This window comes from Berkeleyomyces rouxiae, assembly GCF_048999995.1.
Source record: "Berkeleyomyces rouxiae strain 22BRR77 chromosome Unknown BrBRR77_ptg000012l, whole genome shotgun sequence".
Lineage (NCBI taxonomy): Eukaryota > Fungi > Ascomycota > Sordariomycetes > Microascales > Ceratocystidaceae > Berkeleyomyces > Berkeleyomyces rouxiae.
Window position 1 is genome coordinate 1,356,882 of NW_027396502.1, and position 23,471 is coordinate 1,380,352.

The window sequence follows — 23,471 nt, forward strand, 5'->3', positions numbered from 1 at the left end:
GAATCCCATAGAAATCAGCCAGTACCAAGCGTGAATCCCATGCATAACCGTAACCATGACCTTGAATGCTATCTGTAACAATGACGGCCCCCAACAACAACCATAAACCCCTAACGTAAACGCCTAATACTCGGAGCGGCTAGCGTGGAAAGAACCCCCGTGTTCCTAGTTCTGATTCAGAGAGCTTCTACCCATGCCGCCACCGCCGCTGCCTCTTCGACGGCCACCGCCAAATCTACGCTGCCGGCCTAAGTCATCGGCGGTGCGCTCATAGCCGTCCTTGTCGTGGATATTGTTGCCGTCGAAGCCGTCATTCGCATACCAACCTAGACTTCCGTTGCCACCACCTCGGCGGCGGATGCGAGTTGAATTGTGCGATTGGCCTCTGGTAGCATCGCCGGTGTCTCGGGACCTGTTCTCGATGTCTCGGTGAAGCGTGACTGATTTTGTATTCCGGGATGGACTTTCATTGGGTCTAGGGCGACTATTCTGCGGAGTTTCCAAACGGAATCTGTCCTTTACCTCGTGGTCACGGTCGCGATCACGACCAATGTCACGATCACGGTCACGATGGCGATTTTCACCGCGACTTTCTCGGCCACCCTCCTGTCTGATGCCTCTGTTGCCTCCTCGAATAACGTCTCTTCCGCCGCGGCGAGGTCCACGGGAATCATTGTTAAATTCAGTTTGACCTCTCACAGGACTATGCCTATTTCCCCAAGCCGGGCGGCTATAAGACCCAGAGTTTCCAGTGGCACTCTGGTTATGTGTTCCCCCAGAGCTACTTGGACGGTTTCCAGAGTTACGACTTTCAAAACCAGTACCGAACCCTCCGTGAGTTGAGCGGATTATCGATGGGAAAGAGCCGTGGCTATTGGTGGTGATTGTAAGAGGAGCCGAATTGGCTGAAGGCAAAATCGTAAATTCAGTGGGTACATTGCCGTTTACAGAATCGCGACCCTTGTTCAAGGTAGAAGATTTAATCTGCTTAAGGATCTGCGGAACAGTGATGGGTGCATGGACCGTAGTAGTGACTGGCTTTGAAATGATGCTTGAGGGGGCATACTTCTGGTCAAATTCCTTCAACTTGACCGCTTCATTAGCAACGGCCTCGTGGTCTATATCCTCCCAGCCGACTTGTTGAAAAATTGCACCTGCCATGTATTGATATCGCATGTAGCCCGAAGGCAAGTCGCCAACATCATGATTCTCAACGAGAGAAACGCCTTGGATGGCCTCGATACCCGCTAGACCAAATTTGGTGTCAGAAAGGCGATACAAGAACGGCAGCAAGCAATCTGACGATGAATAAGCATTGATCAAACGACCGCTGACAACACTCTTCATAGCAACCCAAAGATATGAGGAAGAAGGAGCAGGGCAGCCTACGAGTAGTGCCGAGTCAATGAGACCAAACTGACGACGCTCAGCCAAGGCCATGAGACAAGTGTAGATACTGCGGGCGCCCAGGCCATATCCAACCAAGCTAATGGGACGTCCACCTTGAAGCTTTCGTTGGATGATGTCGGCAAGAACAAGTCCAACCTTGTCGGCACGAACCATGCCAACAGTCCAAGGATTATCGACAATTTTGCTCATACGTTCCAGACCAGAGGGCCATTTACACTTGACAAAGGCATCACGAACTAAGTCAAAGAGTCATGTCAGAACAACGAACCAAAATCATAGTTTCGGTGTAGCTTACTTGAGTTTTCTGAAAAATGCTGCCGTGTCTCTGCCCAGCCGCGACTTTCGGCAACCATTTCAAGACAAGTCGCTAGGCTGCGGAGAGAGTTGGTCTCCCAGCGCAAGGCATAAACCTCAGCCTGGGCACCAATGGTAGCCCAGGTATCAACTACCGTTTCGTCCTCGCCCATCAACGATCCGTTGACGCAAATAGTCATACGGAGACGGAAGTCGTGAGGATGAAGATGGCGAGTGTCCATGAGTGGCTCCCCCTTGTTGTTCTTGCCGTGTGTGGGGACAAGGGCAAAGTCTTGAATGTCTTTCGCATAAGCATCCATAGTTTTGCCCGTGGCCTTGGCTCCATAGAAAGCAAACAACGATCCCATTGTGACGCCATTGTTACCGAGTTGGCCTAAAAGTTCGGTTATGGCATTGCATGCAAGCACAACACCGTCCATACACCGGCCCAAAGTTGAGTTGGCGATTGGACCAGAAAGAAAGTTGCTGTCGTCGGCCAGATTAGGACCGGACTGGCGTCCGCGCGGAATATCGGCACCATCGGCGATACGACGAGCCATTTCACCCTGAGCAAAATCAAGTGAGATTTTGCCTAGGCAGCGGCCGATGCGAACTTCATCTTCCTGAAGACTTCGAAGTGGCAGGTTGAGAGAAGATGCAAGATACATCATTACTATGCGGCTATAGGCAGTGTATTCCTCCAGGGAAAGAATCAACAAGAAAACAATGTTCTGCAGTAGTCGACGACGTTCTACTGGAAGACTCCACAAGGGGGTCGGGATAGGGCGAAAGCGACGCAGGCTGGGATCTATTTGCTGCATCGAAGGAGCACACACAGAGTCTACATATCAATGATGGTTAGCGGGACGTGGTTGTTGTGTGAACAGACTCTTTATTCAATGGCGACTTGGAGAAAGTGAATCTTTACCAGAAGATAAATTCGCAGTGCGACTGCCAGCAGAGAAGGAACCAGATGCTCCCGTGTTGGCACGAGCGCGCGGTCCGCCGTTGCGGACACCACGCCCTTTACTAGGACGGTTACGACCCGAGAGTTGCGTGTCACTTGAAGCGGGGGAAGGCAAGGCATCGTTGGCCTTGAGATCGCGAGTGCGACTGATGATGGCACTTTGCCATTTGCGGTAGAAAGCAAGCATTTCCTTCTTCAGCTCGCCCAAGATAGACGAGTCATCGTCGTCGTTGGTAGTGTTGGCAATGCTCAGCGAAATTGTCAGGTTTCCATTGAGATTGCGGTTGGCAGTTGGTGGCTTGGGAGGAAGATTTTCCTTTTGAGACATGTCCAAGGTATTGCGAGCCAAGCGTGCAGTAGCATTGACATCAAGAAAGATGCTGCCCATGTTTGTAGCAACGACATCGGTGATGGTGGCTAGCAAATTAGCCAAGTCGTCTCGTTCACTGGCCGTGATGATGCCCGTCAGACAAACCGGACGCCTGCCACCACCAAAACCGCCTCTGCCACGAGCCATGGTCGTAGGAGCAGGCTAGTGAAGCTTATATTTGGCCCGTGATGCAAATTTAGTGGTGTTGAGAAGACGAAGACGTGTGTAGAAAAAAAGAAGAAGCGCAATGACTGTTGAGAAGAAAAAAGAGGGCAAACTCAGAGAGTCCTCTAGGGAAAAGAAGCTTTAACAGTTGAAGTTTGATGTAGAGAGTATCTCGATGTCGAGGAAAGAAAATTAGGAAAAGAAGAATTGGCAGGCAATCGAGACCATGAGAAAGTCAAGAAGAAATAGAAAGGGAAGAAAAGAAGGGGAAAGAGGAAGGCCAAAGAAAGGAAAGACACAAACAAGCAGCAGAAGAGGGGGTGATGGGAGAACTGGCAAGAGCAGGCAAAGACAGGAAATAGTAATTGCTACTCCGAGACGCAAAGCAACCAGTAAAGAGGAAGGAGCGAAGGGTGGGTGAGTAAAACAGCAAAGCAACGAGCCAATGAAAAGAAAAGCAAGGCATAGCCCGTTCAGAAGAGGCACGAAGCAAACACCGTTGGGAGAAGCAGTAGGCTTCTGGACATGGCAAGAGCCTTTCTGGTGATGCCGTGCACTCTGGCGGGAGGAGTTGAGCTGCAACTCCGAGCCCCAAAGAGGAAACGACGCGGGTGCGCAAATGAGGTTGTTGCCGTGCAAGCTACCCAGTGCAAAACAGCACAATTGGCTTATTCAGCGAGACAGCGAATAGCCAGCCGGCCACGTAGTCGTAGAGTGATGTTGATATGCCAACAGCCAACGGGAAAAGGTCGCTTTTGTGGTGTACTGGAAAATTTGAGAAAAGGAACAAGGACAGCCGGCAGCAACTCTGAATCACTGGCAGCAAGTTTCCTCGAGCTCAAGACTTGGGATGGGTGCCTGGTTCCTCTGGTCTAGTTTTATACGATGTACACTCAGCACGAGCAAGCTTCTTTAGCCAGCGTTCATATCTCGCAGCGGTGCTCGCGGGATGGAATCGGATGCGGGTGAGGGCAGAGAGGGAGGTGGTGATGGTGGCGGTTATGTGTATTCAGACCTGCTGGAGGGCAAGATAGAGTTTGGATCTGGCACAGAGTGTTAGTAACATCCCGGCGCTGGTTGACAGAAGCAGACACTGTCCAATATTCAAGAGCAGCGAGTGTACCTTTTCCACTGTCGATAGAGTGAGTGCAGATGTCGCTGACTGCAAGCCCCGGTGTGTTAGTAGGGTAGGCTCTGTTCGCTGCTGTCTAGCTTTCCCTAGAACCAGTCTTGTCGTGGAAACCCACAGAAGCCTTTTCTCACAAGCAGTTGTCTTCCCACGGGAGCCTGTATATGAGAAGCCGATCTAAGATCTCGGAGCACCTGGGTACCTTTTCGAGATTGTATCCACTGCCATAGACTTGATTGATACGGGTCCTGTTCCGGCTTGTGCGACGTGAGATTGGCAGGACACCAGGACACAAAGCAGAGATATAAAACAACAAGGCGAGACGAGATGAGATGAGACCCGGCTGTTAAATAAAAGCCGTATCTCCAAAATCAGGAGACGAAAAAAACCGGCCCTAAAGTGAGTGGCGTGCAAACAGTAGCCGAGAACTCTGACAAACAACCGTTTCAAGCGTCCAGTAGCATAAATCAAGAGAAGCAGGGCAGAAGAGACTCTGAGCAAATTTCGCCAAAGGTACTTGAGAGGCTTCAGCCGAAATGCCCAGAATGTGCTCGCGGCCACGAGAGAATGAGATATGTCACTTGGACAGGGTCGAGGCCTAATAGTATGGTACTAACAAAGTCCTCAGCGGGAAGGAAATGACAGGTAAAGAGAGAGCGAAAGAACCGTAGAAAGAATAGCAAGGGGAGAAAAAAAGAAGTAGAAGAGCAGAAACAGAGGGGCGTGAGACGCGTGGCTCCAGGACGGATTATAACCACGGCAGAGGGCCCAGATGAAGAGAGACACGGCGAATCGCAGACAGGGCAAGAAAAGCCAGAACAAGAGACAAACCCCAAGGCTTCGCGTAGTGCTAACTGCTGTGTTTTGTGGACTGTGTTTTGTGAGCTGTAGGTTGTGCAAGTTGTGCTTGTTTGTGTTGCGTTGTGTCCGTTTCGCACACGTATCGCCTTCCAGAATCAAAAGTCCGTCAACGAGGAAAGGAAAAAAGGACCACGGTCTCGGCATGGTACGGCGGCAGAGCACAGGATAAGGCAGTACGGCCAAGCCTAGCCAGTGATAGCGACCAAGGAGGCGGACAGTTGCGGGAAGATGCGCACAGCTCAATCTTCTCTGCGTATTCTTTGCTCTTCCGCTGGCGCGTACGATGGCTGGCGCTCGTCCACGCTACCACCTATCACTAGCCCACAGCTGAGAACCCGGGATTGCGGCTTTTTGTCACGCCAGTGTCCGGGGGGGCAGCTGTAACGGGAGCGGTAATACAAGGAGCATATGGCCCGAGGCCGAGAAGCAGACGACAAGACGCGGCGACGACAACGAAGACTTTAGACGTACAATTCCGAGATCAGGTGAAGCCACGAGTGCGGGTTGCTGGATACCAAGGCTGTCCGGTGAAAAATAAAGGATATAGAGAAGCCCGGGACGCGATGTCTTTCTGTGCGGCTACCAAATGGCATCAATGGTGTTGGGGCCTTCATGATGATGGCTAGGACAACTGTAGATTTGTGACAAGATCCAAGTGAGCATCCAGACACGATTGAGCTGTCAAAGAAAGAAGAAGCAAAGCAGAGACCACAGCCCAAAAACCCAAGGACCCAAAGACCCAAAGACCCAAAGATCAAGTTCTCGGCATAAGGCGAGGCGCGTGTAAGCAGAGCGGCTTAGTACTCAGTCGGAGGAAACGGAAGCCGCGGCCAAAGCGGAAGTAACCAGCTGCGAGGTAGCACGTGTAATATTGCAAACGAACGTTGCCACAGCCAAACGTGGTAGCCAGACAGGGTAGTTGCCGCTGCGTTGTGCTGTGCATCTTTCCTTTTGTCTCTTTCGGCCTTTCTTCCTGGCTTCCTTCCTGACTTCCTTCCTGGCTTCCTTCCTGGCTTCCAGCAGCAGCTACGCCTGCAACTGCAGCATAGCATGGGCCGGTTTGGATTCGTTGTGGGGGCAATTACTGTCTGGGTCAAGGAGCTCCACCACCACCTTCTCATCGCGCCCAGTGTCTTTGATTTGCCTCCGCCCGCCACTGATAAGCTGCTTGGCGTATGAGAGCCCACATGGCACCCTTGGTTCTGCTGTGCTTCGTGTGCTTCAGCCAGACTGCGGAATCACTGCAAAGGCGACGAGCGGCCTGCCACGCGCACAGGCGATTTCCATTCCGCCGATGGTGTGGCATCTTGGGCCACCTGCCACTCTACTCTTGGGACCGCCTGTTTCCCAGTGTGGCGTGAAAGCACGCGGAAGGCGGCCACTGAGGTCTTGGGGTGGTCCGTTGGTGGATGCGACCCCAGTGCTCTTCAACTCACTGTGGTTGCACCCATTATGGGCCTGATTACTTGTCACCCAGCATCCTTGTGTCCATTGGTTCCTTGATCACGAGGCGGAACGGTCGCGGCGGAGCAGTACAAGTGCCCAAGCAAGAAGCACGAACACAAGCCACGAATAGCCGAGAATGCGATTCAAGAGCTGCTTGTTTGGGCCATGCTCAACAGCCGATGCATGTCTGTGGCTATCCGGCAGAAGCCCAGAGAGCCAAGGCAAAGGCACATAGCATAACGATGCAATGCATCTGTTTACTTCAAACACGCGCCAGTACAGTGTGTCCCTGTCTGCTTGTGCAAGTTCTTCCGCACTGTGATCTCCCTAGCATCTGCGCCTGGGCCTGGACCGTCACGCAAGTTGGGCTTGCACTGTACGCCCCATGGGAGCACAGGAGATAGCGGGGGAGGAGAGAGGGGGGAGGGGGGTCAGAAGTACCGCCAGTTGATGCATGGCAAGTCGCAGCGAAGCGGAAGCTGAAGCGAAGCGCCGACATGGCTGTTGGGCAGCCGGAAATGCACGTCAACGGGTCTTTTGGGTTGTGAAAGACCCCCGGTACCAGGGGGGGTTAGGGTAGTGTCTGAGTTCTGGGTACGCCTGGAGACAAAAGACGTGTAGTATTCAAACCCGCCAGCGACTACTTCACACATGCATCCAAAAGCAATAGTCAAGGAGCCTCTGCGTTTGTTCGAAGCCAACAAATAAAGACAGTGTATTCGTACAGTCTCTTCCCATACGATCGTTACACAACATCTCCAACAGGACTTGGGACAAGGATCAACCTTCCTAATAGCCACCGAAGCGACTGATGCATGTAGATGTGGATGCATCAAAAGCCAATAAGATAAGAATCGCATACAGATGCCGCATCTGGCGCCATACGACAAATCCTTCAGCTTGCATGCAACATCACATAAGACCCAGTGATTGATGACGGAATCTGATGCCAGACACACCTGCGTTGCTTACACCTGCGCCGGGGTCTGGGGCTGCCCGTTGTTTGGTGCTTGGGCTCTGTGCTGGACATTTATAGTACCCACGTATACAAATCACAAACTACCCCCATTTCTACGTCTGGGAGCCCAGTAGTCCGACTGGATCACTCCACGCTAAGCCCGGTGGATGATACCGGCGCCTTTATGAGAAAAAAAAAACAAGAGCCACGGACGCTAACTACAAGGCATGCCAGTGCTGATTTTAAGGTTATTCCATGTGACACAAGGCTGACTAGTCTGAGGGTCCTGGCTACCCAGTAACCCTAGTTGCTATCTTCACGTGACCTCCCCCACTCACATATCGGGCTTGAAAAACCGGGACCACGACGTAACATGCCCGACTGACCGATGCCCATGCATTTACCGATGTAATTATTTACCTGCTTGTGCTCACTCCAGAACCTGCAGCACGGCGTCTTTTCCACTTCGCAGCTAACCTATGCACCCGCCACATTCCACTGCGGTGTCTCCGGCTTTTTTTCATCTCCTCCTCGGAATCCCCTGCCGCCAACACGAAACCTACAGTTCTTAGGGCTCTCCGCCTTTACACCTCTTCCCTCGCCCCTCTTTCGACCCTGCGCCATGTATGCCCAACGCAACCCTAACCCGCCGCCTTCAACCTCCCATGGCTCGCGCACCCACACCGTCACCACCACCGACGCCTCCGCATCTGCTTCCGCCTCCGCTTCGGCTGCCGGACCCTCGTCGTCCACCGGCCCAGCGGCCGAGTCGCACCATGCGCCGACCATCCTGCGCCTGCGTGGCGCGCCACCCGTTGAGCGGCGCTCGGTCCAGTGGTCTGAAGATACCGTTGACAACGAGCGCCTGAACCGCAAAAAGTCCAAGGGTATGTCTCGATGCTCCCAGTTCTCCGGTCCCCATTTTCCTTCTTCCTCTCCTCCTTCATCTAAACCACCCCCTTCTAACAAATCGCCTTGCCCCAATACAGTCTGCTGCATCTACCACCGCCCGCGCGCCGTCGACGAATCGTCCTCGGAATCCTCGTCTGACTCCAGCTCCGGCTCCGATTCCGACTCGGATCTCAACGACGCCGACCGCCCACGCCGCGCTTTACACCACCACGCTTCAAAGCCCTCCCGCGACGGCCACGACGACAGTCATGGAGATAGAAACGGCAAGGGAAAGAGCAAGGCACCGCGCAAACCGAGCCCGAATGCGTATGAGCGCCAGCCAAAGCCGCGCAACTTGAAGGGGAAGTCAATAGCGTCCTAATTGCGCATCATATATGTCGTTTGCTCTTGTTCTCTTGTTTCACCCTTCGACCACGGCTCTTTGCCCATCTGCTGTCGTGAAAGCTGTTAGCCCTGTATTCCCCTCATATTTTAACCTGCACACATCATTACTGCCCATGCTATTCACTATTCACTTTTTTTTTTTGGTTTGCTTTTTGGAGGAGAAAATATCATGTGATACACATCAAGCTCCAAGTGACGTCACACACTCATTTCAAGCATGGTCACAGCTTTTTTTTTCTTTTTCCTTTAATTCACAACAACATGACAAGCCTTGCACCTAGTTAGAAGAATACATTATTATCCTTTATCTTGTAATTATTGTCATTCCTAATGTATTGTATTTCAAGCCTTTCTAAGCGAAAACGCACATGAACAACATAAAAGAGAGAAACCAGAAAACGCAAGAAAAACCACCACAGACCCAACCCGGCCCAAATCACCAAGAAAAACAGAGAGCAAACGTGCACACATCCAAGAACCAAGAAATGACAGAAAAGGGAACCCCTAGGCAAAATGAAAGTGCATAAACAACAAAAAAACAGCCAATAGATGATGGAACGCGAACAGAAAAGAAAAAGACCACACCCAGAAAATACAATAAAAGGAAGGAAATGGGTTAAAAAGTATAGTTAGAGAAATCAAACTCACAAATTGCATCTGGAGTTCAGGGGCAAGAAAAGAAGAAGAGAAAGTGCCCCAACTTGTACACAACGACTACATGTGGGTAGATAGGTGCCAAGGAAAAGGGCAGATTTAATCAGGATAACGGTGTGCGTATGAACGCCGTACAAGAATACAGCATATAATATACAAGAGCACCCCCATCCCCACAGTCTGCTATACCACCAAAAGCTCAAGGGGGTGATGGTCCTCCCAATCCAGCCTTTTCCAAGTCTGCCGCCGAGATGCCCAGCATGCTAGCCACTTGCTTGCGCGGCATGCCAGTAGCGCGCTTATCAGCACGCGGGGCACCCTGGATCGTGCGTGGCTCGTTCATCAGACTCGTCTCGAGCTTGACAGGAGTGCGCGTAACCACTGTGTGATAGTCGCCGGGGAATTTGGCAGATGAGGCCGTGACTGAGGCTGTGCGCCAGATATGGTCGCGCGTATCACTAAGAAAACTTGGGATTCGCACGTTGTTACGTGATGAGGAGCCAGCGCTGGACCCCAAAGACGAGATACCGTGGGACGCACGTATCACTGAAAGCCGCGACAATCCCGTTGAAAGTCCCGGGCGACCACGTCCCTTCTTGGCGAGAATGATCTCGTCAAAGAGACGGATGGTAGGGTCGGCTGTTGGTGTGCGTTCTCTCTCGTGGATGAACTCATTGAAGGCTATATCATATTAGTAACTGCAAAAATAGACCATATACGAAATAGAATAAAAGCTTACCCTGGGTTCCACGAAGCATAGAGGCATACTCCTGTTGCTCAAATGGAAGACTCTTGATAAAGCCGTCTAGGTCAAAGGCATACAACTGGCCATGATTGCGCTGGTCCTTGCTAGGGCGGCCCATGTACTTCCGGTAGGTATACAAAAGACTAGCAAAGCAACGCACAAAGGCAGCTCTGATACGATCCGGATGGAAGGCATCGGGGCATACTAGTGACACGAACCCCAAGCAACGGCTATGCGCAAATGATTCGCAGCCGCTGCACTTGAAAATTCCTTCTCCTTCGGACCGCTCCTCACAAACAGAGCACGTTGCTGACCTGTCGTTGGCGATCCAGTTGAAACAATGGCCTTCAACCCACATCGTAGTATCTGTGTTAGTCACCGGCTGCACCAGCATATTAGGCATGATGGTGGAAGCCGCCAACGTTGACTGGGCATAGGTGGACGGGGCATATCTAGCGCCACCGTATGACGAATGCGAGTCAATCGATATGGCTGAAACCGATCCACTGGCCGAATGACCTCCCAGAAAAGGCATGCTCGGCTTATGAGCAAGACCCTTATCGACACCAAACGATGAGCTCCGGCGAGCACGTTCATCAAAGTGACCTGATCGCTTCTCGCGCAGTTGGTTGTGGAACGAATACCCCGAATCTGTGCGGGAGACAGGGGTTAATGGCGCCGCTGGAATTGTAGGAGGGAAGTTGACAGAAACAGGCGACACGGATGACGGAGGGCTTCCCCGAGAAGACTTGCCAGTGCCAGGACGATCTGACTTTGTGGGATCCAACTTGGCACGGGTAAAAGCATTGAATACAGGTGGTCTCGAGTCATTCGTATCCGACTCGCCAAAAGTAGAAGAGTTCTGCGAAACCCATTTGCCCAGAGAAGCAGGCGACGGGTTAGGACTGAAAATCTGCTCATTTTCCGATGAAAAGGCATCGTAGGGAAAGGTCTCCACTCCATACGGCGGAGGGCCAGTTGTCACACCGTAGCGTAGCTTAGCGGGAGCAGCCAGCTGCAGTAAAGACATGAGCTTGCGGCGGTGTTGACGCGGCAGGCGTATTGGTTGAGAAGTGGCATCAATAGTGTCCTTGTCCAAGTCAACCAAAACGTAGTCATCATCCGGCAGCTCAATACGCTCGTATCGCCGCTCAATACCAACAATATAGGGGCAGGGCGCCTCCAGCACTGACAAAAGACGAGCAGGAAGAACCGGGACGAAAACACTAGCCCACTTGAAAGGGTATAGCAGATTTACGAGGGCATGGCAAGCCAGGTGAAGCATGCTCGTATGGGAGGAGAGGAAAATAATGCGACTTTCTGATAGAGCATATTCAAATAATGCCACAATATTTTCAAGAGACAAGCTCCGAAATAAGCTGTAAATATCAATTGTTCGCGACCCTGGCATTTCATTGGCTGCTTCTTTTCTGGCATACAATCGAAGTTCTCTAACTCCGAGTTCCACTTGAGTTTTTGAAGACAAAGGACTCACAGCCTCAACACACAGGTTGATGACGTAACGCTCAAGCGGCTGCCAACGTCCAACTTTAGGAGAGGTGGCGGGCACGCGGAGTATGGCGCCATCAGTCATAGGAACGACTATGGCTTTGAGCCATTCTTTCCAAAACGACATGCGTGTAACATCCCGACCCATGATTCCATAGGCTCGAGGAGCCCATAAGCCACTTTCCCCGGTGGTCAGTCCGTCAATCTTGGAAGCAGCTCCGTGTCTCAATGGACGTAGCATTTCCGTCATGAGACTAATTTTTTCTTCGACAGCGCTGATCTGATCCTCTAGGCTTTCACGCTCGTCGGTGCCTGACGCAATGTTTGGCAACTTGGACAGGAGCTGCGAAAGATGCGCACGTTCACCAGCTAACCGCAGGCCGAGACTAGCAGCCAGCTCACGCTCCTCGTTGGACATGTGGCTTTGGCGCCATTTCTCGCAACGCTTCTCTATCTGTTCTGCAATCTCGGCACTCACGGCAGTCCATATAATAACGGTGATGCCGTAGACTTTAGCGTTATCGTCACCAGTCATAGTGAAGCCATGCCATGTTGAGCGCGGTCGATCATCTGATGAGACAATTTGGATATCGTTCGGGAAGGCAAACATGGGAACATAGTCGGGAAATTTGCCTCTTCTAGCGATCTCTTCCGTGGCTTCTCGAGGAGGATACCGGTCTAACAAGACAGGCTCGAATCGCTTACGCAAAGGGTGCATATCAGGGTCCTCGGCGAGAGGCTCGGGTGGAGGAATAACAGAGTTGTACTGGCTGAGGCGCTTGGTGGTTCTAACAGATACTATGCATAGCTTTAGTTAGTATGAGCTTTTGTGCGAACAGGCAAGCATGGCACATCAGGTACGATAGTCTAATTCTACAGCGTAAGAGCTTTGGTTAAATTCGTTGGGTTTGTGGTAAACCAACATGGAAGCTAACAAGGCGTAGATGTAAGCAATACCATGCATAAGCCAGCCCTACGAATAACTAGCCACAACCTCGAGAAGCATAGAAAGCATTCGCTCGGTATGTCGTAGAAAAGTGCATCCATGCAATCCAGAAGTGGGCTAGATCAAGCATTTATGTTTGAGAGCAATTGGCCGTGCAGATGAGACATAGCGCGAAAAAGAAAAGAAAAAAAGTCAAGAGTATATGCATTTGAAGAGCGTAAAGTGAGTACATACCAGGTCTACCAGCAGTAGGTTGTTTCCTTGAGCTGTGAATATCTCTGAAGCTCATCTTGCGTCGGATACTACCCTTGATACTACGCAATGGGCTTCTTCTGCCAGAAGAGTCTAGCTCGTCGGCCTTGATGCGCTCGGCTCTAGGAGTAATCATGGGCGGGCGTGAATGCAGCTTGGCGCCTGCACTAAAGGTCAAGTCGTCGAGGAAAACCTCGCGCTCGGCAGCAAACTTGACCAAAGCAGAATCGAAGTCGAAACCGTTGTCTTCTGTCGGGTCACGGAATAGCATGGAGTTGGTGGGCGTGGAGGAAGAAAGCGCGTTGGATGGTTCTTCGGTGGCGGTCGAAGTTGAGGAGGGTGCGGCATTGGAAGGGCGGATCGTAGCACTACTTCGGTTGCTCTTTGTGCCGCCGTTGTCAAGCTCGTCGAGAGTGTGGATAGAAAAGCGGCTGCCGTCCGAAGAGATTTTAGAAGAGCGGTTCCAGGAGTTTTGCCTTGAGTGCCGGAAAGAGTTTCTGAAATTGGAAGACGATGCGGCCTCAACATCTTCCTCAATGGTGCTCTCTGGTTGGTGAGGATCGCCATAGGAGATAGTCTCTACACCGGCAATCCAGAAGTAGTCGGCGAGGGGAGTCGAGGGGTTCTCCATGTTGGCAGATTGAGGCTCTCGGGAAAGAGACGAGTAGAAATTTTAGATATTAAGAGGTCCCGTTGACCATGTGAGAAAGAAAAGTATGGCTACCGTTTAGCGGGAAGTTTATGAGAAGAGAATCACAAGGGGGGAGGAAAGATGGATGGGTGCTGTCGTCAGACAATGGAGCTCTCTTGAACCCTTGGAGAGAAGAATGGGAATAAAGGCGGAAAGCAGACAGCGAAAGAAACTCTGACCAGTTAGTGAAACAGCGCAAAGACCAAAAACGAGCTTGAGGTCGGATCAGAGCCGGGTCGAAGGTCAAGGGTCGGGGCTCGTCTGGGGAGACAGTGAGGCTCGTTCAGAAGAAAAACGCGGAGTGGTGCGTTGACGCACAGCATAAGGCTTTGATCAGATTTAGCTGGCCAGGGAGGTGAAGGGTTGAGGGTTGAAGTGCAGGGCGGGATATATTTTGTGCGCTAGGCGGGCCAGTGTGGTACTTGTTACTTGCAGAGGGATTGGACACAAGAAGCAAAAAGCGCGAGAGCTGGACAAGGCCGGAAACCCGAGAGGAGAAGAAAAAAAAGCAGGTGTGTGTGGATGTGGGTGTGGGTGTGGACGTGTGTGTCGAGATTTGGGGCTTTGAAGAGCCTTGATTCGCCGGGGCACGTAGTTTAGGCGTTGATGGGGGCCTGAGATGATGACTGTGTCTCGGGTAGATGAGGAGGAAGTCGTAATGAATAGTGTGCTATTCGCAGTGGAGAAGGAGAAGCCACAACCAGCATTCAGCAAAGATGAAAGCGATGGGTTGGTTTGCAGCGTGGGATTGATTAGCTTTGAGCTGGCGGTGGTTCAGCCAAAGGCCCTGAGGCTAGCAACAGGTAGATGGGTCAGCATAGAGTAATTGTGAAGGCTTGGGCTGAGGCTGGAATTCCGGATGGCGCTTTGAGCCCTTCTAGCGTTCCTTTAAGAAGGTCAAGGTGAAGGCGAAAGGGGATGTGAATAGCACACGCGCGTGGAAGTGAAAAATGAATAACTAGCCAGCTAATAGTGGATAGTTAGCTGGTTAGCAGACTGACTTACTCAAAACGGGATGCAGACTTGGCGGGTGAAGGCCAAGAAAAGGCAAAGGCAGACAATGCGAGCTGCATGTGACAAGAAAAGAAGGGAACAGGAAAGAAAAGAAAAGAAAAAAAGAAGAATGATGGCGCGGCGGGAAAATAGAGAGTCAAGAGCGGCACATCGGCAGTCCTTTTCTCTTGGGGCCGGGGCAAAGGCCAGTGACGGGGGCGTGACTTGGTGACTTGGTGACAGGTCGATTGGCACGGTGCGGTGGACAAAGACGAAGTCGTGTGGACTGGTCGGGCCTGGCCTGGCTGGCTGGCTTGGTGTGTAGAATTGGCACTTGGTTGGTGGCCAGAACCAAGCCAGAGTTGTGCTGTGCAGCCAGGGGTTCAATCTGATAGCGGCGATTTCGACGTTAAGGGGAACCGGAGGAGCGAGGGGGAGGGGGAGGGGGAGAAGGAGGAGGGGGGTGTGAGAGGAGTGATGGCATCAATGGCAGAAGGCAGAAAGAAACAAGGACAATTGATCCCAAGTGTGATGATATCCTTTGTATTGCAGACGAGATGACCTCTATCTAGTGGGGGAAGAAGAAAAGAAACTTATCAACGCGGGCCGGCCACGACAGTGAGTAGAAAAATGGAGCTGCAGATTGAATATTGTGAAGCTGAAGAGGCAGCTCAAAAAGGAAGCAGTAGAATTTTTTGCTGGGCAGCTGTGGGCTTGGACATCCGGGTGACAAGGGCACCAAAGTACAGAAGTGCAGATCAAAAGCAATTGCAATTGCGATTCAGCGTACAGAGGCAGTTAACTACAGATAGTTAGCAATAGTTGAACTGTAGAGAGCTAGAGGCAACCAGCCAACAAACTACAACAAGGCCAAGTTGTGTACAGATTCAGCAACCACAGATACGCCCGCTCAAATATGCCACCACCCACTCGCCTGGAGGCAAAGTTCTGGCAGCCTCACACAAGCAAGCTTGTTTGCTTGCAGCGAGGCCCATGCCATGGGATGGGGGCGTGTCAGTTTAGCTCGTCAACTTAGCCAGGTACAAGTCCAACAGGAACAAAAGGTACGGCGGTACATCAGGGACACCGGCCGGCACCACTCTACAAAGGGTACCCACAGTACACATGTACTTGTACATATTCATGTGGCTGCTTTAGTTAACTAACTACACACAAAGATACATTTCCGATTGCATTGTGCTACCCCTCCTCCTCCCATCGCAACTACCCAAAACTCCCATCATCAAGAAAATTTTGCACAAGAATGCATATCTTGTAGCTGTAAACCCCGAGATATCACCAACTCCTTCTCTCTTTTCTTTTTGTCCTTTTCATCACCCACCTTGCCAAGTCCTTGCGCTCTGTTGCTCGTCCGTCGCCATCGCCGTTGGTTGGCCGTTTCTTTCCCTCCCTCCTGCATCCTGTCGTCTGCACGCTAACTCTAATCCCCCTGAAAAGCAGCATGTAGGAACTCGAATCCACCACCACCATCTGTTGCACCATCTTCGGACCACAAGAAACACACAACCAGTCAACTACACGTACAATCAATCGTCCACATGGCACTTGTACACATCTTGTCTGTCTCTCTACGGGTCATGGGTGCCAGTGGCTGAGTCTCGTAGCTTTACACAAATATACAGGCGTACTTGCAGCTTCAACCGAGACACGGCCGTCAACCCTCACGCAGCCTTTAGCTTTTGCTTTTTTTCTTCTTCCCTACGCCCACGGACAAGCCTTGTTTTTTCTGGGCCGACACCATACGAGCTGGCACTCGTACAAATTCAAATATACACACACGTGTGCTGTGCTGTGTGTAAATACTGCTTTGCCTTCCTTGTCCTTTCTACTGGCTCGTATCAGCCAGATCCCCGTTCTCATGGGAGGCTTGGCTGCCCTACAAGTACGAATCAAGCACGTCACCATGGATCGCCATCCTAAACCCCGCGGCCTAGACTCCTCAACTACATCAATAACTAACTATGAGAAAAACTTGTTATTTTGTGTTGTTGTTGTTGTTATTGTTTACATTGTACCAACTAAACCCTCCATACAAGTATGCATTGTAGACCGTCTTGGATGTCGACGCTACTGCAAGGGACCGTTCAGCTTGTGCACACTTCTTTTGCACGCTCCAAGTACAACATATATGTACACAGGTAAAACCATGGCTTGTATGTGCTTCCCGCATATAACAACTGCACGTGATGCCAATAGCAAAGTCTAGAATGTGCCTGAACATGTACGAAGGACCTGACAACACACCATCGTCTTCATCTTCATCCTCGTCTCGTTCGTTAACTAATCACCCATGTCCATATCTACTCATGACCCCTAGCTTTCTTCCTTGATATCTGTCTCGCTCGCTTTCTTTTCCTCTTTCCTTCGCCTAACCCCATCTGTTTTCAGGGCAGGGCGGAGTCCATATAGCCATGTCTTCCAAAAATGGCCGTGCTCAACCTTCACTTGCCCGCCATTCTTTTTTTTTTCTGGTCAGAAAGTCACACTTCCTCTTCCTCCCCCTTGCTGAAGAAACAAGGAAGAGAGAGAAGCAAAAAAAAAAAACGAAACAAAAAAAGAGGTAGTTATCGGGCCCTATACAAACCCTTGACTTCTTTTAAGAGCTCTATGGTCTCCTTTTGACTTAAAGCTCTCCATCAGTCAGACACCAGGCAAAGCCGATGCTGTCCTGGGAGATGCCGACGTTGTATGTACAAATAACTAGTTGTATTTTTCCATACATGCGACTCAATGAGGAAATCTGTGACAGATAAAGCTCTCCAGTTATGCCAAAGCCAAATCCAAAACCCGCCCGTCCAGATTGTGGCCTGGGCTTCGATGCGTCTCCACACTTTTCTTTGCAACACAGATGCACACCCACATCCGTAATCATATCCACATGCCCATCATGTATGCATTTAACTATAGGTAAACAGTGAGTGTATAGACGCCATTGAGGTGTATGGGAGTGTGACAAGAAACACAGATAACAAGCGCGGCCAGCCTAAGCGCAGTGGCATTGCTGGGCTTCGCTCCACACTGTGAATACAAGTGTGCACATATGAATTTGTGTGTGTGTCGCGTGTGTAAAGACACGATGCCATTTGAAAGATGCATGAATGGATTATTATTATTATTACTTTTTATAGTCGCGCAGGGAGCTGTCACGTGCATGGCAACCCTAGGGGCAAGGCCCGGGGAAGGTGCTCGTGAGTCACAACCTCATCCTGGTGGGGACATGCGGACTTCTATGAAAACTACGGCCAACACCCGCGATGCGCAGGGTGCAATGATATAGCTACACGAGAGAGTGGAGGCTACTACTTTAGGGAGATGATGACTGGGGCCTTTCGGCCAGGCCTGTCACAGGCAGAGATTCATTGGGGTGAAAGTGGACGGGTACGGCGTACCGCGTCAGGAAATTTGATGCCCCTAAGAAGCGAGCAAAGAGTATGGCGCCTTTGGGGGTGCCCAGGAGGACGTGGATACTACCAAGGCGGAGTTTGGGCTCGGCGATTTCCGCCTGCCTCCGGGCGGGTCTGCACAGCAGGAAGTGCGTGGGAGATTTGGCAGAGCCACAGGCGCATGTCCTCCCTTCCGGAGGATGCCCGAGCTTTTCATGATAGTAGGCGAAGTCCCCGTGGGCTGTCCGGCATTGCAGGAGGTAGCTCAGGTAGAATCGGGGTAGATGGAGTTCAGGTGGGGCTTTTACGTACCATGGGATCTGCAGTTCCAGGTATGTTCCTGGGATGTTGCCGTGCCAGTAGGCGGTGACGTTCTTCAGGTGTTGTGACCGGGCCCACGATGCGAGGGCCGCCAGGCTGGACACAGATTCATGATGCTCGGGAGGAGGGGTGGATGCGGCTGCTTTGGCCGCCCGATCTGCAGCTTCGTTGCCGGGGATGTCGGTGTGTCCGGGGATCCACTGTACCATGACCTTCCCGGGGCCAGGTGACATGGAGTTGCGGGTGCGTAGTGGCCACCGGTCGGCGGTGGCGCGGAAATCGAGAATGATGTCTTGCGACGTCAGAGTGGGTTGGCCGACCAAGAGCCGGTAAGCAGCTTCCTGGTTGTCGAGCATGACGATGACGTTTTCGGCGAAGGTGGCGGCAGGGGATTGGAGTGCAGCTTTGAGGCCTGCGAGTGCCCCGATCAATTCGGCGTCGTAGACCTCCATCATTTTACCCAGATGGGTGGAGACCGTTGGGAGTTCCAAGCCTGCGATGTAGAGGGCCGCAGCGGCTCCTGTGGAACCATCTTGTAGCTTGGACCCGTCTGAGAAAACCTGCAGGTCGCAGTAAGGGATTCGGGCGATGCGCGACTTGGCGGCACGGATGCGCCGGGCATCCTTGGGTTCTGGCGGTTTTGGTGGTGGGTAGGCCAGCGGCAAGATGCGTGTGGCGGGGGGCGCTCGGGGCAGTTCTCTGTGTCGTAGCGTCAGGCGCGTGGATGTGCGTGCTCTAGCTAATCGCGCTAGAGGGTGGAGTTCGTCGAGGCTTGCAATGCGCACGGCGGCCTGACGGCGGCAGCGGTCCAACATGACGCGTGCGGGGAGGATGCCTGCTTCTCTGAACAGGGCCGCGTGAGGAGTGGTGCAGTACGCAGGGATAATGGCTCTGGCTGTGCGTGCGACGGCCTTCGTGACCATGTCGACGAGTTGCTGTTGGCGGGCGGGGCCCACTCTACCTTTGGCCAGAAACTTCTGGGGGCCATGGAACCAGACGGAGGCACCATATAGCAAGACGGGGAAAATAGCAGCGCACGCCGCCAGGCGCAGCAGGTTAGCCGGGACGCCGCGGATGATGTTGGCCAGCGATCGGGCATGAGCCGCAGCCCGTGTGGCTTTCGCTGTCATATGCTTGACATGGGCGTGGAAACTGAGTTTGGTATCCAGGTGGATACCTAGCCATCGGGTTTCCTTGTTGGGCTGAATAGTGGTTCCGTCGATAACTACTGTCGGCCCCCGTCCCGAGGACCGATGGAAGTGTTGTAGTTCAGTTTTGCCTTGAGAGAAGCTGAGGCCGTTCTGGGCTCCCCATGCAATGGCCTGGTTAGCCAGCTGGGCGGCTTGTGCAGCAGCTTTAGCGAGGGTGGGAGCGCGCCCTAGCATGGCGGCGTCGTCTACATAACCGAAGAGCATCTTACTGTCATGCATGGGAGCAATGAATAGAAGGAAAAGAATGGGAGATACAGGCGATCCCTGTGGAAGGCCGTGCTCTAGCTGTGTGGTAGGGGCAATGAAGGAATCCACGCGCACGTGAGCTGATCTATTTGACGCGAAGGATCGTGCCCATCGACAGACCCAAATAGGGAAGCCGTAGTCGAGGAGCCGGCAGGCCAGACGTCCTGGGAGCACGCTGTCGTACGCGGCTTCGATGTCAAGGGTAACCAGGGAGGACACCTCTCCGTTTTGGAGGCCGTGTTCGATGCGGTGCACCAGGCTTTCCACAAGGTCCGTGGCGGAGCGCCCCGGGAGACCTCCACAGAGCTGGGAGGAGGTCAGGCGATGGATGAGAGCCGAGTTAGAGAGACGCCGGGCGACGAGGCGCTCAATACCTTTACCAATGGTCGGGAGTAGGGAGATGGGTCTCCAGTTCGCAGGCGAGGTGAGATCTTCTTTGTGTGGTTTTGGGATGGGGACCACTTGCGCTTCACGGAATGGGGTGGGGTGGTAGCCTGTAGCGAGGCAGAGGTCAAAAAGTTTCATCAGCCAAGCGCGCCATTCAGGCGCCTGCCAGACGGAGCGGAGCGTCACCGCATTTAAACCATCTGCGCCAGGCGCAGAGTTGTGGACGTCTATGAGGCATTTGTGAACTTCCCGCTCAGACGCGGCAGGCGGGAAATCAATTATGCGTAGGGAGACGGAGCTATAGTCATCGAAGTGGAGGTCGCCAGTGGAGGCTGGTCGTAAAAGTTTAGTGCGTAGGAAGATGTCGGCTCGTTCGGCAGGCGTGCAGTAGGCGTGTCCTTCGTGTACAAGGGGAGGCGGGGCAAACCGGGAGTTCTTTTTGTAGTAGCCCATGACTTTGTGGGCGGCTTCCGGGGTTTTGACCTCGTCCATGTGTCTCCGCCTGAATGCTCTCGCCGCGCGGGAGGTTGCGCTCCTGAGGGCCTTTGCCAGGGCTAGGTATTCCGGGCTCCAAATGCCGGACCGTCGTCTCTCGTTGTTGCGCTCGCTTCTGGCTGTGGCGCACTCCTGATTCCAGTATGGCTTACGCGGGGCGCCGGGGGACACGCGTTTTGGGGGGCAAATCTCGACCAGGGTATCATGTAGTGTCGCAATTCCCGTTCGCACCGCGGTGTCCAGTTGCCCGGGCGAAGCGGAAAGCGGGGGTGGAGGGATGCGGTTGAGTCTCTTGACAAAGTCGATGGCCATGTGTGGGGCCATGTCTGGGATGAAACGGCTCCTGGGTGGCTCGAGCCGCTCAGCAAGGTTGACAGTGGTGACTACCGTTGAGTGATCGGATCCAGAGTGAAGGTCGTGTTCTACGTGGGAATAGACGCCCGGCATGTCGGACCAGACCAGGTCGATCATGTTGCCCCGCCTGTGAGTGGGCGAATTCGCGGGCATGCACAGGTTGAGCGCGTTGTCGTCCACCCATTCCTCAAAGGTGCCGATTCCGGCTGACGGTGGGCATCGTTGATTCCATCTTTGTGAGACTAGGTTGAAGTCGCCTGCGATTATGGAGTTGTGGCGGATCTCCATGGTCAAGAGGGGATCTAGACTGGCGTGGATGCCCTGGCCTGGCTGTCTGTACACATTGGTGATATGGATTTGGGGGTTTGTGTTGAGACGAAGACATATCATGTCGGTGGTGGCTGTGGTGTTTAGCTGTTCCGCATTGAGGCCAGACGCCTTTCGCACGTAGGTGAGGCACCTTGGGCGGAATATTGAGGAGATGGGGGAGATGGGAGCGAAGAGGTCGTACCCTTGGCAGCTCTTGGACAGGCGTCGGTGGCCTCGGGTGTTGGACCATGGTTCTTGAACGAGGACAATGTCTGCTCCATGCTCGGCCGCGAAGTGAAGGATTGTGTCATGGCATGGGCCTGATTTCTGCACATTGGCCTGGAAGATTTTTAGCTGGGGCGGCCGGTTACGGCCGCGTTGGTATTCTCTGGGGCGCCGCGAGGGCGGAGGGCTCCCGTGGGGGACTTTCACAAGCGCCTGGAAGGCGCAGTGCCTCCCATGTCGCAATCGTCTAGACTGCTGCCGACGATGACGCAGTCGGTCGTGCGGTCCGCGGAAGAGCCGCTGGGTCTTTGGGCGAAGCCTCTGGTTTCCCCGGCAGCTACGCTCGAGGAAGGCTCAGAGGGAGAGGGGGCCGGAATAAAACCGGGGATGGGGGCCGAGGCGTTGGCGATGACGGCTGCAAGCTCGTCCTGCTTCTCGTTGGAGGCGGATTTCTTGTTGGACCTGCGGTTAGCCCGTCGGACACGTCGGCGTTCCTCCGCAGACGGGGAAAAGACACCGCCGCGAACGATGACGGGGCGCAGGGGGCATTTCTCGTAGTCAGTTGAGTGTTCCAGAGACAAACAGTTAACACAGCGGGTGGGAGATACACAATCTCCCGCGTGGGCGTGAAGGCCGCACGAGTTGCACATCGGCACGCGTCTGCAGTACCTGGTCGGGTGGGCGTAGTCGTGGCAGATGTCGCACCTGTTGACGCTGCAGCGAAGCTGCTGCGCACGACTCGGGGCGGAGTTGAGGATGTGGAAGCAGCGAACCGCTTCCGGGAACGAGATCACGGCGGTAATGGTGGAGTCCACCTCGGGGTCGTAGTGCTTAGACCACAGCACTTGGGTGGGCTGGACGCCGGTTTCGTCCTTGGCAATGCGGGCGACAGCCGTTTCGGTAGTGGCGGTGATGCAGCCCGTCTCAGGGCAAAACACCTCTTTGGGGATTCTGGATACGATGTATCCGTGGGAGGGCGGAACGACGCGGAGTTCCGCGGACAGAGCGCTCATGATGGCGTCCCTGTTCTTCGCGAGCTTGATCAGGGGTCCGTTGTCAGCCGCCACGACGGGGTCGATGGCGAAACCCACTTTCATGGGGTGGACCCTCAGGACTGTGTCCTTGATCGAGGGAATGTTGTTGAGCACCCGGGTGACGTCAGTCGGGGCGGCATGGTTGAGCGGGGAGCCTTCACTAGGGTAAAGGCGAATGCGGGTGTTGGTGGGAGTGTTGCGGGGGACATATACATGGGTGTCCTGGAGGGGGCGTCGTTGAGCGGGGGAGTTGCCGGCTGGGGCACTGGCGGTGTAGGCAGCGGGGCGGCCGCCGTTCGGGATTTTGGGAGGGAGGGGGAGGCCCGTTTTCAGGGCGTCACTGAAGGATCGAGGCTGGGGCCCGCGCTTCTCAGGCTGGTCCTTCGGGGGGGAGCGATTCTGAGCGGCTCGACCTCCTTTGGGGTCGAACTTGTTGTCAAAAGTGCCATCGGTGATGGCGCGGTGCGCGTCGAGAAGCTGTCGAACAAGCGAGTTGCGGGCGGCATGGTCCGTGATGGACGGGAGGGCTGACTGCATGAAGGCATGGGCGTCAACAAAAAAACGAGCCACTTGGGTAGCTGTCTCCGCTCGCACTTTGACAGCTTCAGCTATCTCAGCGTCGAGGGAGAGGAATTGGGAGAAGGTAGGTGTAGGCATGGTAAGTGTAAGAAGGTTGATGCATGAATGGATGGTTGTACAGAGTAGACGTGTTTCATGTATACACAAATGGCACTAGACCCTTGGATATAGTAACCCTAGCATGTATGTACGCATCTTGAGCACTACTCGTCTATTTGCG

The 23,471-nt window shown here is 53.2% G+C and overlaps 5 protein-coding genes across 5 annotated transcripts; 1 reads left to right on the forward strand and 4 right to left on the reverse strand.

The window, feature by feature from the left end:
• Positions 1 to 165: 165 nt before the first annotated feature.
• BROUX77_007693 (uncharacterized protein) lies at positions 166 to 3,188 on the reverse strand (the record flags this gene model as incomplete). The annotated part of the gene is made up of 3 exons (XM_073752814.1): positions 166 to 1,646; positions 1,706 to 2,545; positions 2,633 to 3,188. 3 exons carry the CDS (start codon positions 3,186 to 3,188, stop codon positions 166 to 168), a joined length of 2,877 nt encoding a protein of 958 aa, XP_073601986.1.
• Positions 3,189 to 8,222: 5,034 nt separating this feature from the next.
• Positions 8,223 to 8,873, forward strand: BROUX77_007694 (uncharacterized protein; the record flags this gene model as incomplete). The annotated part of the gene is made up of 2 exons (XM_073752815.1): positions 8,223 to 8,487; positions 8,590 to 8,873. The coding sequence occupies 2 exons, from the start codon at positions 8,223 to 8,225 to the stop codon at positions 8,871 to 8,873; spliced, it is 549 nt and encodes a 182-aa protein (XP_073601987.1).
• Positions 8,874 to 9,749: 876 nt separating this feature from the next.
• BROUX77_007695 (uncharacterized protein) lies at positions 9,750 to 13,633 on the reverse strand (the record flags this gene model as incomplete). The annotated part of the gene is made up of 3 exons (XM_073752816.1): positions 9,750 to 10,231; positions 10,290 to 12,602; positions 12,985 to 13,633. The coding sequence occupies 3 exons, from the start codon at positions 13,631 to 13,633 to the stop codon at positions 9,750 to 9,752; spliced, it is 3,444 nt and encodes a 1,147-aa protein (XP_073601988.1).
• A 4,378-nt stretch (positions 13,634 to 18,011) lies between these two features.
• On the reverse strand, positions 18,012 to 21,494 carry BROUX77_007696 (uncharacterized protein; the record flags this gene model as incomplete). The annotated part of the gene is made up of 1 exon (XM_073752819.1): positions 18,012 to 21,494. One exon carries the CDS (start codon positions 21,492 to 21,494, stop codon positions 18,012 to 18,014), a length of 3,483 nt encoding a protein of 1,160 aa, XP_073601989.1.
• Positions 21,495 to 21,841: 347 nt separating this feature from the next.
• BROUX77_007697 (uncharacterized protein) lies at positions 21,842 to 23,329 on the reverse strand (the record flags this gene model as incomplete). The annotated part of the gene is made up of 1 exon (XM_073752820.1): positions 21,842 to 23,329. One exon carries the CDS (start codon positions 23,327 to 23,329, stop codon positions 21,842 to 21,844), a length of 1,488 nt encoding a protein of 495 aa, XP_073601990.1.
• Between the last annotated feature and the right edge of the window lie 142 nt (positions 23,330 to 23,471).